Here is an 18,667-nt window from a genome sequence, read left to right as displayed (position 1 = left end):
CTACAACGTCAGTCGCACTTACAATTTTGGTTGTGATCATCTGGATGAGATTTCTAGAAAACTGTGACCTGAGCAGTGGTTTGGTGCCACTTGATCAGAGGCCTGGACTGTTGTTGACCTCTCCCTCAACTGAATAAACCATCCAGGGCAGAAGAAAGGAAGCTTTTGAGAACCGGTAGCATTCTGGGTGCTGTGGCCTGATTGATACTCCTGACTGGGATAGAATAGCCCAGAAGCTTGCTCCCTCCCTCCCTCCCTCTCTCTTCATTTTCTCTCCCCCTTCCCTTCTTTTCATGCACAGATTACCTTCTTCCTTTTTCTTTTTCTTCTTCTTTTTTCAGTTTATTTATTTTGAGAGAGAGAGAGAGAGAGTGCACACATGTGTGAGCAGAGGGGAGGGGCAGAGAGAGAGGGAGAGAGAGAATCCCAAGCAGGCTCCACACTGTCAGCACAAAGAATGACCTGGGGCTCGATCTCACAAATCATGAGATCATGACCTGAGCCGAAATCCAGAGTCATACCCTTAACCGACTGAGCCACCCAGATGCCCCCCTTCCCTTTTTTTTTTTTATTTCAAGCAAGTTAATTGCCAGCCTCGATCATAGAATGAATGGCTAGAAAATCAGCTCAGTTTTAAAAATTCAACAAAAAACATCCTTGACTAAACATCCAAAGCCCTGAAGGACACATAATCTCTGTACCAGGACTTCTCAGCCTTGTGCATGTGACAATTTCTTGCACACTCACACTGTCACTCTGTCCCGTGTACTGTGGACAGCTGAGCCAGCTGGAGCTAGCCAGGAGCACTTGCTAACACAGGCCTGCAAAGTGCTTGCCACCAGGGAAAGTGCCTTCTCACGGGTGGTCAGTGTCACATGCACAGATGGAACCATTCAACACTATTCAAAACCCCCAAACTATCAACTTAGAACTGAGATAAAGAATAACCTGTGCACGAATAGAAATTGGTTGTTCCAACTCCTAGCTTTTTTGTTCCATTAGAACTAAATTCTCAAGGGCCAGATACCTCTAAAACCTTCTGATGGATTTTATAATTCTTTTTTTTTTTAACTCTTTAGTGAAGTAACTTACTATTTTTGTGGCCAAGAGTCCTCTTTGAAAGGGTGTTCAGATTCTACATTGTTTCCAGCGAATGCCTGCTGTGTGCCAGGCACGGTGCTGGTGCTGGGCGCTCTATGTGCCTTAGATCAGGTCGTCCTGTGAAGTGAGAACTCTTACTCGCTTGGTGCATACAGAAACAAGTTAAGCGAAGTCTAGAAAGATGGCCAAGATTTCCTGTTCTTGAGCAACCTCCAAATGTTCTTTTTCTCCCCACCCAGTGGCAGGAAGCTGCCACACAGAGGGTAAGAAGGCAAGCTTGGCTCCAGTCAGTAAGTGTTTACGGGGAACCCGCTGTGTGCCAGGCACGAGGCTAGGCTCTGGGAGCCAAAGGGAAATATGGCGTGGCCTCTGTCCTCAAAGAGCTTGTGTCCCGCGGACCGTACTGCCTCATTGCCCAACATTCATTAGTGGATTCCCTGCCCCGCTTAGATAAAAACGGATTGGCTTAGTTTTGGCCTTCAAGGCCCCTGCCTGCCTCATCCAACTCCCCTCCCTCTTCTCCCCATTGCCCAGCCTGGGCTCCAGCCCCTGCGTCGTTAGAACCTCTGCAGGTATGTCACTGCTGATTCACAGACCCCCACTGCAAAACGGCAGTGCCCTGGCCCGTCTCCTCCACCGTCAAGCCTCTACCAGTTATTTTGCAGATATCCACAAGGGGTCCTCACATAGGCATCCATCCATAGCCGTTGTGAACTGGGCCTTCTAGCAAATTCAGACCTGGATCCCAGTATGCGGTGTCCGTATATGGCAAAGGTGGTGGTTCACTTCACTGGGGTTAAAAGAAAGGCATTCAAAGCTGAGGGGTCTGGGAGGATAGGGCATGAAAGGGTCCGTGTCCCTCATGAACCAGGTCTGAGCCCTGGGAGAGTAAAAACCAGGCATCGGAGCCCATCAAGTTTTTTGTGGGGGTGCTAAGAAAGACTCTGGATCTCATGTCAGCCCTTGCTAGGGCACCCCTTGACTAAGGTCTCCAAGCCAGGAGTGTGGGATAGTCTGCGGCATGTAAGTGCAGAGTGTATGACCAGAGATGAGGGTAGGGAGATTGTTATGAGGCCATTGCAGAAGTTCCGGGAGAACAGAACAGAGCAATCTCAGTCGGAATCAGAGTGGGTGTCGGTAAGGGATAGAATCAGGAATTTCTTGACTGATAGAAGCCAGTGTTGAGGGTTCGGGTGAGGGTGAGTTTGGGTGATGAGGACAGAGGAGGTGCCAGTGACTAGGAAAGGGGGAGAGAAACAAGCTTTGCAGAGATGAATTCCATTTATTCATACTGACATCCAAGTTCTAGAATGGATTCTGGTCAGTATCCCTGCCTTGGCACCCACCAGACAGGCTTGCGATAGAGATTTGTCCATCATCTGCACACTTCACAAGTCTCAGAACTGGCCTTGTGCCCCCAGCTCCGGCCTGGCCATTCTGCCTACTGTGCCTGGATTACTCTGTCTAAAAGCATCTTTTTTTTTTTTTTTAAACCTGTTGCCTTCCTAGCCAGAGATTTTCAGTGACACTCTCTCCATCTAGAGTGCGAAGGTTTAGTCCCTCAGCCTCCAGTGTCCTACTCCCCTCTATCCAATCCTGCCCTCCTGGATCAGGACTCCTTTGGCACATGTGACAAGAGTCCAGGGCAAGCTAGCTTAGGTCACAAGGGGATTTTGCTGGTTAATGGAGTCAGCTGGGGCTTAGGGATGTGTGCACCACTGGGACCCACCTTCCATCTCCCGATCCTCTTCTCCTTGCACGCTCATTTCATTCTCCACCCAATTGGCTCCACATGGTGGGTCAGCATGAGGTGTAGCACCACTATGCTTCTAGCCTCATGATGTCTTCATTCAGTCAGTCTTCTTCATTCAGTTCCACTTAGAAAAATCCTGGGACTAACTCTAGCTGGGTCAGCCAGTCAGCCATGATGCCCAGGAAGGTGGGGTCTGAACCACATGCTTGGAGAAAAGATGGAGTGTGTGTGTGTGTGTGTGTGTGTGTGTGTGTGTGTGTGTGTGTGTAAAACCTCTGCCTGCTTCAGACCTCCTCAACCAGAACCTCCATCTGACCAAACCCAGCTGCTCTTAGCTCAAATGCCCCAAATATCCTTCCTCTTCTCAGGTTTTATCTTCAGGGTCCGATCCTGATCCCCACCCTCCCATGCTCTCATCCTACCCATCCCCCCTGGCCCCTCCCACGGCATGGGGCTTCAGTGACTTTTCTCATTTTGACAGGGGAAAACCTAAGGACAGCAAGGCAGAGTAACTCAGCCAGGCTCCAGAGCAGGAAGGCAGGGATAAGATCCAAGCAGTGCTTCTCCAGAGCTCAGGGATGAGTTTAAACCGTTTCTCTGTGTGTGGTCGTCCAAGAGACTGTGCCCTCCTAAGGGTAGGGACCAGGGTGTCATCCCCCGCTGGCAATTAGTTTGGCAGATTGCTTGGTCACGATTGCTAATGGCCATGAAATGGTGCTTTTCCAGTCTTTCCCTTTCTACCTTTAGCCCCTGGGACTAGGGACAGGATCTTTCCTGGTGATTTGCACAATTTAAAATTCTGTGGGAACCGGGAAGGTTTTCTTAGAGAGAGGGACAGAGTAAAATAAATATTAATTATAATGCAGATGACATCTTTTTCTAATCCTCTCCACTGTCTCCTACATACAAATAAGTGTCGTGCCTTCTCTGGGGTTTTCCCACAATTTACTGCATGCACACCCTCCCTCGTCCCCAAGCTTAAGAACACAGACCTCCTCCGAAGAGGCAGGGTCCTATTGTTGTGCCTGATTTGAAATGCAGGCTCTAATGTCAGGCAGCCCTTGGGAGAAGAGACCCTGGGCTCCTTTCCTCCTGGGCTGGAACAGCTTTTCCTTTCTGGGAAAACTGTTGAAATTTGGGTTTCCGTGTTAATCAAGGTTCCCAGCACGTCTGTGGAACTGGCTCAGCACGTCCAGAATATGTTTTCCAACCATCCGGGCTCTGGCTATTCCAGCCTGTCAAGAACAGACTTGCCGGGGCTGTGTGGGGCTGCAGAGATGTTCATTCCAGATTCAGAGTGATAGGCATGATTTTTGGAGCCGGCCGCAGCAAGCTGGGACTGGTTCTGGCGTTGTAACCGGACCAGAGGTGCTGGGGCAGGCGGGCTGTGCGAGGCAGCCCGTGGACATTCATGCAGGCAGCCGGCTGTTTTCCTTCACTGCTTCCCTCCCAAACCCCCAACCCCTACACATCCATGCACCAGACCGAAAACACCTCTGATGTGAACTGTCCCTTTTATATAACCAGATGAGTAGCATTCTCATATGTCTGTCATAACAGGTAACAGTGCTGTGTCCTGGGTTATGTTCTAAGTGCTTTACGGATATGGATCCCTTTCATCCTTACTAACACCCCATCACAAACTGTTAGCCCCATCTCTGCAGACCGGGAGCCTGAGGCTTCTGCAGAGCAGTAAAGTTATTTAAGCAAAGCCACACAGCCGGTCAGCGGCCAGTGGCCTGTAGATGGAGGGCGAGGGCCGGCTATGCTTAAACACCGTGCTGTAACATCTGTTGACATCAGGGTTATTAAAATGCTGGCAGTAAGGAAGATGTAGCTAGACTCAGATTCCCCTGAAAAGCAACAATTATGGTAACTTAGGAATTTTCTAACTAAACTTGAATTTGGGTGGACAAGCGTGGGCCTCCTCCACCCCCTGCATTTGCCTGAGTTACCAGTTTACCCGCCTCACCCCAGACCCCAGAACTAATGGCTGAGAGAACACGAAATTTTAGAAGTGGAGCCATGTGAGTGGGAAACCATGATATAGTAGTTACCAAGCTTCCCTCCCTTTCTTTACTGCTCAAATTACTACTTAATTTGTGTACATAGCACCTTTTCTTATACCCTGAGTCCCCCCAAAAGAACCCTTCAAATTTCTGGTGGGTGCAATTCAGGCAAGCCACAGAACAGGAGACATGGGACCTGCCTGCGTCTTTCTCTTGTGGCGGCCGTGGGTGGACATGGTGGCTCGAATGAACCTGGCAAAGCTCATGGGCAGAATGTTCTTGAACCAAACCCGGGAGCATCTCTTTCTCTGGAGGGTACACCCCAGCTACTGTGTAGGGTGGAGCTCAGGATGGAGGGATCCAGAGCCCCCGTTGGAGCAGAAAAACTCGAGTCAGGGCCAAGCCTCTGCCACCTCCTTTCCTTAAGATAAGAAGCTCTGGAAACAAAGAATCAGACCTGCCTTCTAGGAATGAAGTTCACATTCAGGGGCGAATAGCTAGAGAATCTGAGCATGGAGAAAAAGTCGTGTTACTATGATGTGGTTGTTTATAACTTTTATAGCATCTTTGTGAGATACTGATCGTTCAGGAGTTTTCTTGCTGGTGGTGGAAGAACATAAAATCCAAAGGGCCAGTGAGTGCTGCATTTCTATTCAGTGGAAACTGTCTGAGAGAGCCCAGATATATTGTACTTGCTCTGGGGTGTCATGATGCCCTCTGTCACAGATGCCCGCTATCCCATGCTAACAGAAAACTTGAGAATGACTTGGGTCCAGCCAGTCTTTGAGGCACACTGAATTCAGAAGACGTCTGCAGAAACGAATGTGAAAGAGCTGGAAAGTATAAACTGGGAGAAAAGCCTATAGGAACTGGGACAGATTAGTATGATGTGCTTGGCTGTACTTTCCCAAGATTGGAAACCACTGGATTACTGGGACCTGTACTTATTCTTCCGGCCCCTCTATGATGCATAATGCTGGGCCATGTGTGAGATAGCAATGCATGTGACTGTGTGTGAGCAGGAACTTATCTCTTTTGGACTTTGCTCAGAATGTAATCTAAGGCAGGCCAGGAGGATCCTTGGGTCACTAGTGGAATCAGTCAGAACTTCAAAGGGGTGGCCACACCGATAGGGTAAAACCATTGCCAAGGGCAGAGGTACTCCTGTGTTACCCTAAATTGCTAGAGTTTATTTTGTGGCCCCAAAGACCCAGAAACTTAACTGAAATGGCTGCATTTCGGGGCAGAACCTCATCTTTCCTCCAGATGGCAGCAGTTAAGTGGAAGGGTACACTGTTGGTACACGTTCTGGTTGTTTGGGGCAAATTGACAGAATTCTGCCAAATGTCCCACTCCCATGGTTGGTGACCTTTCCTGTGAAGCACGAATGTCATTCTTTTTTCTTTCTTTCTTTCTTTTTAAAGCCTATGTATTTTTGAGAAAGAGAGTGCTCATGAGCCAGAGAGGAGCAGGGAGAGAGGGAGGGAGAATCCCAAGTAGGCTCTGAGCTGTCAGTGCACAGCCCGATGTGGGGCTCCGTCTCACAAACTATGAGATCACGACCTGAGCTGAAACCAAGAGTCGGACGCTCAACCAACTAAGCCACCCAGGCACCCTGAAGAATACCATTCTTGGTCCCCAAGGAGCACAAATATCACTCACGGTGTTCTCAAATATACAAATGGATACATTTTGCCAGATTTTCCTACATGGTCACCTTTCACCAACCATGAGTATAACAGTACTCCTATATAGTGGCACAATCATAGCTGGTAAGGGCAAGTCTCATAAAATATAGGCCCTTAGGAAAAATAATAAAATTTGCAGTAATCTGTGTGACTAAAAAGAGTTGTAAGAGTTGTGAAATTTCTAGAAGGCATTCACCCCCCCCCCCCGCAAATAATCATGAGGATGGGCATATGGGGGTGACTTTTGAATTGCCTTGTTCAGCTAGCCGTTTGAGACATGGTGCCCACAGCATCTGCTGAGGCAGAAGCTCCCAGAAGCCAACCTGGCTCTTTGTAATGTAGTAGAAACAGCTGTCACTGGCTTGAGATGAAGACCCCTTGAGATTTTTTGCTAGCTCTGGATCTGTCTCCCTCCATCCCTCCCTCTCCTACCCTCCTTATCTCCCACCCTCTCCCCACCCCCAAACCATGAATCCAGTCAATTGTGTAAACTCCTAACTTTTCACAAATTATGCAAGAGCTTAAGGGCATAGTGTTTGAAGTCTGGTGTTCCGTCTCCAGGGAGGGTCAGTCTTACTGGCCTCCTTTCCTCTCCTCCCTCAGTACTTGCCTGTAATGCCCTGTCATGCCCCATCTCCACAGTCCACAGCAGGGGGAAGAACCACAACTGTGGTTTTCCTCTAAGGAATTAGAGTAGAAGTAACAAGATAGCAGAGTTTATATTTTTGGTAACAAATGTAAAGCAGGATTATCTCAAAATCTGGAGCGAAGGATTTGTTTATAAAATGCTAAGAAATCTTGCTGTTTATGAACGATGCTAAGGAGAGAGAGGGTAACGGGAAGTGGCCTGGGTATTGAACATCAGGAAGGAAGGAGAATGTAAAGAGAAATATGGGAACAGCTTATTGGATCTGGGTGAGTGCAGTTTCAGCGGAGGGTGACACAGAGGGTATGGCTACTGGTGACCGCGTTTTCAGAGCTCAGGCCAAGAAGAAGTGGGCCCAGGCACAGCACAAGGATTTAGGCTAGATGTAAAAAGACTGTCAGGGGGGCTCAAGAGAGGCTAGGGTCACAGTATCGGTTAGGATTTTAGTTCAGCTACCAGTGACAGGAGCAACCAGACTAACAGGCTTAAACGAGACAGAAGATCACAAGGAAGACCTGGGGGTAGGCAATCTGGGACTGTTGTGTTGACCCCACTGGGGCTTCTGCTCCCCCATTTGAAGGACGTGGCTCCCTCCTCAGGTCCCAGACGGTGCTGCCTCTCCAGTTTAGAAGTCCCACTAAGCGGCATTGTACTTTCCCTTGGTCAGAATGTGGTCATGTGGCCACGTGCCTACATTAAGAGAGGGAAGTTGAGGAATGACATCCTTTAGTTGTGTGGCCACATGCTCAGCTGATAGGGAGCTTCAAATAATTTGAAGAGGAAAAGCTCCATAACTAAGAAAAGGCCCAGACAGGCCTCACCTTGGGGTAATTGCTCATTCGGTGAACGTGGAGTGCCTAATATGTTCAGGCATTGCTGGAGGGCAGTAGGGAAGAAGGCAGATGGGTTTCTGCTCTCATGAAACTTGAAATCTACTGGGAAGCAAGACAGACAATAAACTACCAGTAGATGTGGCCTGGTTGACAATCTGCATTCTGTACTCAAGTCTTTCCAGTGAGCTGTCTTCACATGTACCCGTACATAATTAATGATCGATGGCAAACATCACTGCTAATGCCTGCGGGCATCTAGGTCAGCCAGCGTTGGCATCTCTTTGATGCAGGTGTCTGCGCTGTGAGGAGGAGAGTGGGAGAAGGAAACAATTAGTAAACCAGAGCCCCACTTTGAGAGCGGCCCTGCATCCTGCAGCCAGGGCTGTCCTAGGCCAACGTGCTCACAGAGACTTGAGGATAAGAATCCGGGTGTAAAATTCCAAGTCTGTTTCCTTTTTCTTGGGTGGAGAAGGATTTGGGCCCCTTCCTTTGCTAAGGTGCAGAGCAGCGTGATGAAGATAATTGGGTGATCCTTTTGAGGCCAAGCTGGGGAACTTGGGAGAACATAAGGGACATGGTTTTCCTGCTCCCATGACCTTCAGTCAGTGATCCCTGAGCTGGGTTTTGCTGGGAACTGGGCAGGTGTCCAAGTTCAGTTCACGTGTTGAAAGTAGGCGTGGACTCTAAATTAGACCTGGAGGCAGTGTTGCCCACCCAGACTTCCTGTCCTGGCCACTGCGCAGTGACCTAGATCAGTGATTCTCAAACTATCCGAGGCGAGGGACCAGTTTTTTTAGGTTTCAATTTCCAGCCTGTCATAAAAATGAAATATTAGAAAAATGAAATGAAAAAGACATACAACAACCCAAAGTCAGACTTCCGTTATTAGATTTGAGAGACATAAAATTCTTCTGTCCGATTGCTCTAAAAGTTTCTAAAGGCTAACTCAGTTCCTGAATTGAAGTTTGCCAGTAGCAAAGAATTCAGGGCCGCCCCTCTCAGCCTGGGGACTGCGCTTTGGGCAGCAGTGTCCTGCGGGCTCAGAGCTGTGAGCCAGTTGAGGACTGCTGTCCTTCCCAGCTCTGTGGGAGGATGGTTCCCAAGCACAACGAGGAAGCTCTCAGGGCTCGTTTGTGCCTCCTTCCCCGCACATGTCTCTCTGGTGCCCAATGCCCAGCCCCCTTGTCTTTGCTACCTGAGCCGACTGATAAAAGGAACATCTTGGCCCCCTCTCCCATCACAGTCCCGGTGTGTAGGTGAAAATTTTGCTACATTCTTGCAGCTGGAGAAATGAAAGGTCACAGCTAATTGTAATCATTATCCAGGCTCCCCTACCTGAACAGGGCTTTTGGCATATCCTGGGTTGGTTAGCCAAGCGGCCAAGTGCGGGCGGGAGGGCCTCTCCAGCCGGCTGGCCTGGCCGACCTGGGCAGGGTGGGAGGTCACCGCTGCCCCTGTGTTGCAGTTCTCCAAGGAGAGGCACGTCATGGACAGGACCCCTGAGAGGCTGAAGAAGGAGCTGGAGGAGGAGCTGCTGCTGAGCGGCGAAGACCTGCGCAGCCACGCCTGGTACCATGGACGCATCCCCCGCCAGGTACCCGCTCTCTTCCTGCCAGGGCGCGCCCCGCCGTTCTCAAACACCAGCACGCTGAGAACCCTGCCAGCTTACCTCCCAATGCCATGTCAGAGTCGGCCCCAGTTTAGCCAAACAGATAGAACACCCTAGCCCACAGAAACCGAACTTGGGCCTGTCTCCCAGGAGATCGCCGGGAAGAACTGAGGTCAGGAACCCACAGTACATCTCCACCTGCCCGGCAAGGGGATGGAGGAAAGGCAGGTGTTCCTGTGGTCCACAGACCCGGAGCGGGCAGGAGGCAGTGGCGGCAGGGTGATGACCCCGAGAGGTGAGGGGCCAGCCTGTGGTTCAGATAATTGAACTCATGGCCGGCTGCCGGCTGCCTCATACCCTTTGAACCTGCTTCTCTTTTAAGACAGTACTTTAATTTCAGGTGAAGAGAGAGTATCATCAGGGCAAGTGGCACAGAGCAGCAGGGCCACCAGTATCCTAGTGGGGCCAGCAACTATTTACCCTCCAGCCCTCCCCTACCTGGACCCCTGTCCTGGAGATGGCAGGTAGAGGAATTATACCAGTGACCACAGCGTCCTGGCCTAGGATGTTCTCTGTGTGACTATCATTTGGGTGATAGCTGTGAATAATGTGGGGTTTTTGCTAAACAGTTTAGAAATTGAAAAAATATAAGTCCAGAATTAAGGTGTAGAATTTCTCTTGGGTTTTTATTGGAAGCTGATCTGGCCAGTCATTTACCCAGGACAACATGACAGGAAAGGGGTGGTGGGGGGGGGGGTGTGTGGAGGGCATCACATGGTGATAATTTTTTTTCATGTAGCAGATGCCTCAGCACTATCAAAGAAATAATCCTTATTCTAACTTTTTGTTTTTAGTTTAAAATTGATTGTAGAAAATGCAGGGAGTAAAACGAAGAAAATTAAAAGCTCTCACCCATAATTCTCCAACCTGGAGGTAACCACTGTGAACATTTTGATATAAAGCCTCCTACGAGGCTTTGCGAGTGTGAGATCATACTGCATATACTTTTGCAGCCCACTGTCTTCATTTAATGACATATCCTGGGAGTTTTCTGCTGTTATAAAATCGTTTTAAAACCATGCTACACTGTATGTGTGTCCATCGTATGGTGCTCTGCTATTTAGTGGGCACCCTCACCAACACCCTGTCAGATAACGACTGTGTTTATCACTGTAATTATTTCCTCAGGCCCCATTCCAAGAAGTGCAATTTCTGTGTGAAAACGAATTTTTAAGGCCAAGATGGAATTTTAAAGTAACCATGGTAGCGTGCTATTCTAACTGTTCCAATGTTGGGATATCCTGGAAAAAATGTCAAAGTTTATAAAACTGATGACTGTCACCACCGTCCTTCTCTTTTTTGCGATCACAAAATTTGTTTACCACTTACAGTGAGTGTAAATTTTCAGTCATACATCATTTCAGGTTGTATAACTGAACACTGTGACAATAAGGTAGTTGTAGCTGACACTCTACTCCTTTAAATCTTCATAGCTACTGTGTAGGTGATACTATCCCTGTCCCACAGGTGATGTAACTGAGCCACAAAGAGATTATGTACCTGGTTCAAAGTCACTCAGTAGAGCCAGAATGCACAGCCAGGCAGTCTGGCCACAGGAACATCTGCAACACAGTAGAGATTTTCCTTTGGCAACACAGTAGAGATCAGCATCCTCGTAGTTAATAATATTTGAGCACCTACTGTGTTCTCGGCACTGTACTAGTGCTTTGCATATATTGTGTATGCAAATATATAATTCTCCCTATAACTTTGTGACGTGAGACACTGACCTGACTTTGCTACAGGCTCTCCAGCGAGTGCTGTGCCCAGAACCACACTCAGGTCTCTGATTCCACAGCGCCTGGCCTCCACCAACGTGTGGACCTCTCCTCCCCATCCACCAGCCTCCTAGATGTGGACCAAACTCCCTCCTCCCCTTGCTGGGGGTGGGGAGGGATCAGACTCCCTAGACATGAATTTTCTGCTTTGTTTTATTCTGTCACTTTACTTGCTTCGGGTCTGCCTAAATGTCATCTTCTCATGACACCCTCCTGATGACCCTGTTGCAACGAACGGCCCTCATCCCTTCCCAGGCACTTCTTTTTTAATTTTTTTTTTTCAACGTTTATTTATTTTTGGGACAGAGAGAGACAGAGCATGAACGGGGGAAGGGCAGAGAGAGAGGGAGACACAGAATCGGAAACAGGCTCCAGGCTCTGAGCCATCAGCCCAGAGCCTGACGCGGGGCTCGAACTCCCGGACCGCGAGATCGTGACCTGGCTGAAGTCGGACGCTTAACCGACTGCGCCACCCAGGCGCCCCCCCAGGCACTTCTTATCTCCCTTCCTGATTGACTTTTTCCTTAACTTTACAACATCGGACATACCATACCTGCTGCTTGTTTATCTTCACCAAACTAGCAGCTCTCCACTAGATACAGGGGCTCCGTGACAGTGGAGACTCTACTCTGCTTCACTCACTGCTGTAAGCCCTGTGCCTACAGTAGTACCTGGCACACAGTAGGTGGGCAGCACGTAGTTCTTAAGCGAATGAATGGGTCTTCTAAGAATTTGACGTTGGAAAAATAAAGAGCCAACTGAGCAAGAAGAGACACAATACCGTGGTCCGCCGCTGGCCCAAAGAAGTGGAGAGCGGTGCAGCTCTTAGAAGGAATGAATGTGTGCTTGCCTTTTCTACCCCTCACCATTTTGTCCCAAAGGTGTCAGAAAACCTCGTGCAGCGAGATGGCGACTTCCTGGTTCGTGACTCTCTGTCCAGCCCCGGAAACTTTGTCCTGACCTGTCAGTGGAAGAACCTCGCTCAGCACTTCAAGATCCACCGGACGGTCCTGCGGCTCAGTGAGGCCTACAGCCGCGTGCAGTACCAGTTTGAGACGGAGAGCTTCGACTCCATCCCTGGCCTGGTGCGCTGCTACGTGGGCAACCGCCGGCCCATCTCCCAGCAGAGCGGAGCCATCATCTTCCAGCCCATCAACAGGACGGTGCCCCTGCGCTGCCTGGAGGAGCGCTACGGCACCTCCCCAGGCCGGGCCCGGGAGGGCAGCCTGGCCGAGGGCAGGTCCGACGTGGGCAAGAGGCTGAGCCTCACCATGGGCGGCCTCCAGGCCCGGGAGCAGAGCTCGACCAGGGGAAACCTCCTCAGGTGGGTCACGGCCTCATGGGGGTGGTGCTGGGACCGCGAGGGACACTCTGGACGCGCCTGGGCTTAGTCAGCCAGATGAGGAGCTCACGCGGGAAGGGAAGAACAATAAAGGATGTTACTAAGAATGCCAAGTGTAATTGGAAAAGCTGTCATGGGGCAGTGCGTGATTAGTTCCCAACTGACTTGGAGCCAAAATTAAATGAGGCAGTTGCTGAGGAAGAGGGGGAGGGTTGGCCAGGAGAGCTTTGGGAAGGAAGGAGGATTCTGGCTGGTCTGGAGGCTAGGGAAAGTTCAGATAGACGCTGCGAAGGGGAGGGCGGTCCAGGTGGGGGCTCAGCAGGAGCAGGCGTGTAGTGATAGGAAAGGACAAGAGTTCCTTGGGGTAGGCAGATCGGTGGGGCTCAAGCAAAGGGCCGTGTAAGGGGCTGGTAGGGGCCGGCTCAGGGAGGTGACCACAGCCCAATCACAGAGGCCTTAGAACAAGGCTAAGAGGTTTGAGGGAGCCTCAAAGACTCGCCATGGTGAACAGGGTGTCCCGAGAATAGAACAGGGCAGCGATGTGCCAGAGAGGCAGGAGAGAGTTTGGAGCAGGAAGACCAGTTAGTGAGCCATGGAGGGTCAGGTTGTGCAGGGGAAGTAGAGGGAGAGCCTGGGACCTCGGCTTCCTGGGACTCTGGTATGTGTGTTGGAGAATGGCAAGTTGGAGACCACAGGAGGGCCCAGAGAAGGGGTGGACCGCGGAGGAAAAACCAGTTGCCGCATCTGAGATACGACCATAGGCTTGTTGAGTGCCAAGTGTCCAACAACATTTTGGGGGTTTGGGGGGAGAGCTCAGTCTGAAGGTGGATGAGAAAAGACCTGAGAGAGCTGGAGACATCGAGAGTCTGGGGGCTGTGGCCCGAACCTGGGCACAGGGGGAGAGAAGAGTCCAGAGAACTGGATGCCCAGCTGGGGCCCCCTGCCCTCCAATGCCAGTGGCACGTGCTGACAGAGGACCTGTTTCTCATGGAGCTGGGTGCTCGTGCCTGCTGTCTGACTGCTCCAGAGAAGGAGAGCAGGGAAAAGGCAGGCCCGGTAGGGTGAAGTCTAGCCCCAGCCGCTTGGTTACCCAGCTTCCCTTCTCCAGCTGCCTGGCATCTAAACTTACACACTTAAACCCACATGTTTTATTCCACTCATTGCTTTTCTTTCTGGACAGGAGGAAATGTCATAAACTGTAATTTGCAGACTGCAGAAATTCAGAAGCCAAGCTCAGAACTGAGTAATACATACCAGGTCGTGTGCTCCTAGGAAGCTCTGGTAGATGTTAGTCAGTGTCTGCCTGTGGACCCTGCCTGCCTGGGCACAAATGCCGGTCCGCCACTGATCAAGCTATATAACTTCTCCAGGCCTCGCTTTCCCTACCTGGAATGATGGGGCTTGTGAGGGTTAAATGATTTAAGACCTGCAAAGTGCTTAGAACGATGCCGATACATAGAGAGTGCTACCTAGGGGGTGCCTGGGTGGCTCAGTTGGTTGAGTGTCAGGTCAGCTCAGGTCACGATCTCACGGTTTGTGAGCCCCACGTCAGGCTCCATGCTGCCAGCGCGGAGCCTGCTTCAGATCCTCTGTCCCCCCGCCCCCCGGCCCGTCCCTGCTCACACTCTCTCAAAAATAAACATTAAAGAAAAATAAGTGCCACGTAGGTGTTAGTAATCATAATAAATATGATTTTCTGGAGGGCAGTGGAATGTGGGACTCTGCAGGGAGGGAGGCAAGAAGTGACATAGAGAAATTCTTCTTAGTAATAAGAATGAACTTGAGATCCCTTAAAATATTAAAGGGGCACCTTTTGCTCCGTTTCTTTTGTGATTGTGAGGGTTGGCTGCTCAACTAACAAACAGAGAGTTAATGTCATGAACAGAGCCAGGGAGTTTTTGGCAAGGCACGGAACCCCTGCCCAGTGTGGTGCTGGGGAAGAAGGCCTGCCTCCTGGTCTACCCTCAGTGACTGGATTTAAAATATTAATTAATTAATTAGTTTAAATTTATTATTATTAGTACTTTTTTTTTTCCTGAGAGAGAGCAAGCATGGGAGAGGGGCTAGAGCACGCGAGAGAATCTCAAGCAGGCTCCACACTCAAGCTCGGAGCCTGGGGCTGGATCCCACAACCCTGGGATTGTGACCTGAGCCAAAATCAAGACCGAGAGGCCCAACCAACTGAGCCACCCAGGCGCCCCAAAATACAAATTTATTTCTTAAGATAAATGAAAGAAAGACTGAGAAGGTCTCTTAGTCAATGAGGCAGGTCTAACAGAGCCACTTTTCTGTCTTTCTTCCTTGTTTTTAAGTTTGTTTATTTGGGGGAGAGAGAGAGAGAGGAAGAGAGAGAATCCCAAACAGGCTCCACACTCCGCACAGAGTCCAACACTGGGCGGAGATCAAGACCTGAGTGGATATCAAGAATAGGACGCCTAACCAAGCCACTTTTCAGGCGCCCCCAGAGCCACTTTTCCAATTGCCCATTGAAAGCACAGCTCCCTAAGCCCTGTCACTTCTTGCAACAGAAGCGTCCACAGGTGGGGGTGGGGTGGGTTCAATAAGGAAGCACCCTGCACGGGGCCCTCCCTTACCCTCCCTTGCCCGCCCGCACCGCACCTTCCCTGACGTCAGGCCCGCTGGTTGGCTGGCTGGCAGTGTGCGAGCTCAGCCAGGTTGGGAGCGTCCCAGGTGGGCGTTCTGGGCCAGTGGAGTCTGGCTGCTCTGAAGATCACTGCATAAATACCGCCCGGCTGAAGCCACTGCCTTTTGGAATTTGCCCTCTGACCAGCCTTATCTCTGAGGGGTTGCTGGAATTTCTCTGTTGCTGGGAGTTTGGGGGGTTTTTGGTTTGTTTGCTTTTTCCTTTGGTGCTTGCAAAGGTAGGAAAGAACATTGCGATTTCTGTAACATAAGCTTGTGGGAGGGCCGATGAAAGTTCATTACAACTTGGCTGGTGCAGTGCAGTCTCTCCTAGCAAAGGAGAGATTCTGCTTTTTTGGTGCTAGAGAAATTCCCAGTCTGACTAGGCAAGGGAGCAGAGGAGTGCTAGCAAATTGTGTGGAAAGTGACAGTCGCCTTTTCCCCGCGAGGCTGTGCTTGGTGTCTCCCAGCGCCAGCTTGGTGCGCAGGCTCGGCCCTTCCCCAGGTCAGCATAAGGTCGGCCGTGGGGCCCTGGTCCTTCCAGGATGAGAGTGACAGTACCCCAGGGTGATCTGGTGGGTTATCTGGGGGACATGGGGATCTGTGCTGACATGCAGACAGCCCCACGGCTCCCTTCCCGACGCCACGAGGGATGGTGGAAAATGCATTTTAGTTGAACAAGTCACTCCTCCTGGGTCTGTAAGTAATTTTAAGCTCTGTTAAAAGTACACATTCCAGTTCACCAGTTTTTCCTGAGACTATCGTGAAATCTTGACCCTGCTCTGCTCCACCAGATGGAAGGGCTCCGAGGCAGCAGCCCGGGAACTAACCGGATTGGCCCTGAGGACGTGGGGATGGAGCCCAGGGCACAATCCTGTGTTAACCGCCCCCGGCAGTCATTTCCCCTCCAACAGACATTCCTTTACTGTTAGGATGTGCTGTACCATTCGCCTTCTAAGCAGTCATTTCTCTTAAAAACTTTCCATGACGCTGCCTGAAGGTTTTATGATTTAATGACACGTCTCTGTTCCACTGATCTTTTGCTTCAGAAATAAGGAGAAGAGCGGTAGCCAGCCAGCCTGCCTGGATCACATGCAGGACAGAAGAGCCTTATCCCTCAAAGCCCACCAGTCGGAAAGTTACCTGCCAATTGGTAGGTCTTTGGGAATTTTCTGGGAGGAGGGTGACAGTGTTAGCCTGATCTCCTTCAGGCTGTTTCCCTGCTCCATCCAGTCACCTGATTTGGGGACAACACAAGGCTCTGTGCCTCTAGGCTGGAGGGTAAGGGATTTGTAGAACTATATCCAGATGCGGATCAGCGAGCTGGACACTTCGTGTGTGCTAGCTCTTAAGCCTCATAACAACCCTTCAAGGCAAGAATGCTTATCCTCTTTTAGTTGCCGAGGAAACTGAGGCATAGAGGTTACGTAACTTACCCAGAGTTATCCGTCTGGCAAGTGGTTAAGCCAGCATTTGAACCCAAGTTTTCTGACCCATGCCCATCCGCTAACTGATAGCCTTCATGACAAATGAGCTTGCTGTCTCAGTGCCCTCCCTGGGCAGAGACAGGATCTCTGGGGCTGGGTCAGTGCTGGGGTTCCTGGAGGAGCAGCCATCCAGACAAGACCCCTTCTCCTCTCCGTTCTTTCTCAGCCAGAGGAGAGAGGAGGTGTGGGATATGGGGAAACCTCATAAGCAACTATATTAGTAGACCATGGATTATTGTTCACTGTTTTCGTAACTGACCTTCCTTGGGACCACAAGGTGATTTTCCTAATGCCCCTTGGTGAACCACTTCTATGTGGGTTATCTCAGCATCTTGTCCTACCTTCCTGGGGTGTCTTCAGCTCTCTCTTGAAGCTGGCTAGATCCCACTGGCTGTGAGAGTGACTCAGGCCCTTATGCTATGTGACTAAAGACTTCTGTTTCTGAGGGCGAGACTAGATTACTCACTGCCCTCCAGCTCCACGTATTGTCCTGTTCTGACTGGACTAACCTTCTCTGACCATAAAATGACACTGCAGCCCAGCTGTTCGTAGAATCCCCTCAGAAGCAGGGTGTGGCCCGCTGGCCCTTGAGATGCTTTAGATTGCCCTAGATTGGGAGCGGGACAGTCATACTGAGTTGTCTTTGGGAAGTAAAAAATCGAAACCCGAAGGTATGCATTGAGGGCTGGGGAGTTGTCACTCTAGTTTTGTTTTGTGTTCTCTGTACAGCTGAGCTTTTCCTGACCCTCTCTTACCTTTCACAGGCTGTAAGTTGCCCCCTCAATCCCCAGGCGTGGACACAAGCCCCTGCCCAAACTCACCCGTTTTCAGGACGGGCAGTGAGCCCACCCTGAGCCCGGCGGTGGTTCGGAGGGTCTCCTCGGACGCGAGGGCAGGGGAGGCTCTAAGGGGCTCAGACAGCCAGCTGTGCCCCAAACCACCCCCCAAGCCCTGCAAGGCACCTGTCCTCAAGGCTCCCCCGTCTCCATCTACCTGGCTCAACTCTGAGGCCAACTACTGTGAACTGAACCCAGGCTTTGCTGCAGGCTGTGACAGGGGAACAAGGCCTCCCCTCTGTGCCCAGGACAGCTACGTGGAGCTGCTAACGGCCAAGCAGAATGGGGCACCAGGGCCCCGGAACTCTGGCATCAACTACTTGACCCTTGATGATGATGTTGGGGCTGGGCCTTGGGAGGCACCGGCCACCCAGAAGGACCAGGGGCAGGAGGACGAGGTAGAGTTTGTGCCGCCCCGACTGGAGACTGCCTCCTCATTCAGACCCAATGACTTCGAGTCAAAGCTCCTTCCTCCCGAGAACAAGCCCCTGGAAACAGCAATGCTGAAGCGGGCAAAAGAACTGTTCACCAACAATGACCCCAAGGTCATCGCCCAGCACATGCTGAGCATGGACTGCGTGGTAAGTGCCCAGACAGGGTGGGTGTTGTTCTGGCTTCTGAAAATTTGGAAGGGGGACATCAGGTTGGGCCTCACTCTACCTTACCCTTTAAGTGCTTGCTCATAGAAAAAGTCTGAAGATAACCTGGGTGGGGATTTATTTAAAGGGTGGGAAGCACAGGCTTGGGATGACCTTTGCCCAGGCAGGAAGCTTGTAAAAATCACCTTGGGCAGAGGGATGGCAGGCTCCTGCCACGGGCCATGCCTCCCCCACTGGCTATAGAGTTCTCCCAGCTGGTGTTGATTTTGGAATTCTCCCCTGG

The 18,667-nt window shown here is 50.7% G+C and overlaps 1 protein-coding gene across 4 annotated transcripts in view; it reads left to right on the top strand.

The window, feature by feature from the left end:
• The window catches only part of BCAR3 (BCAR3 adaptor protein, NSP family member), a 116,267-nt gene that overhangs the window by 73,965 nt on the left and 23,635 nt on the right, over window positions 1-18,667 (top strand). For 2 of the 4 annotated variants that reach the window (XM_043575602.1, XM_043575603.1), the window contains 4 exons: window positions 9,496-9,624; window positions 12,359-12,801; window positions 16,512-16,615; window positions 17,714-18,366. In XM_043575602.1, coding sequence (XP_043431537.1) covers window positions 9,496-9,624; window positions 12,359-12,801; window positions 16,512-16,615; window positions 17,714-18,366 — 1,329 coding nt within the window. Of the gene's footprint in view, window positions 1-9,495; window positions 9,625-12,358; window positions 12,802-15,404; window positions 15,702-16,511; window positions 16,616-17,713; window positions 18,367-18,667 lie in introns of those variants that run through there. The other 2 variants (XM_043575604.1, XM_043575605.1) reach the window with 2 other exon arrangements.

This window comes from Prionailurus bengalensis, chromosome C1 (assembly GCF_016509475.1).
Source record: "Prionailurus bengalensis isolate Pbe53 chromosome C1, Fcat_Pben_1.1_paternal_pri, whole genome shotgun sequence".
NCBI lineage: Eukaryota > Metazoa > Chordata > Mammalia > Carnivora > Felidae > Prionailurus > Prionailurus bengalensis.
This window is presented reverse-complemented; position numbering and strand designations above follow the sequence as displayed.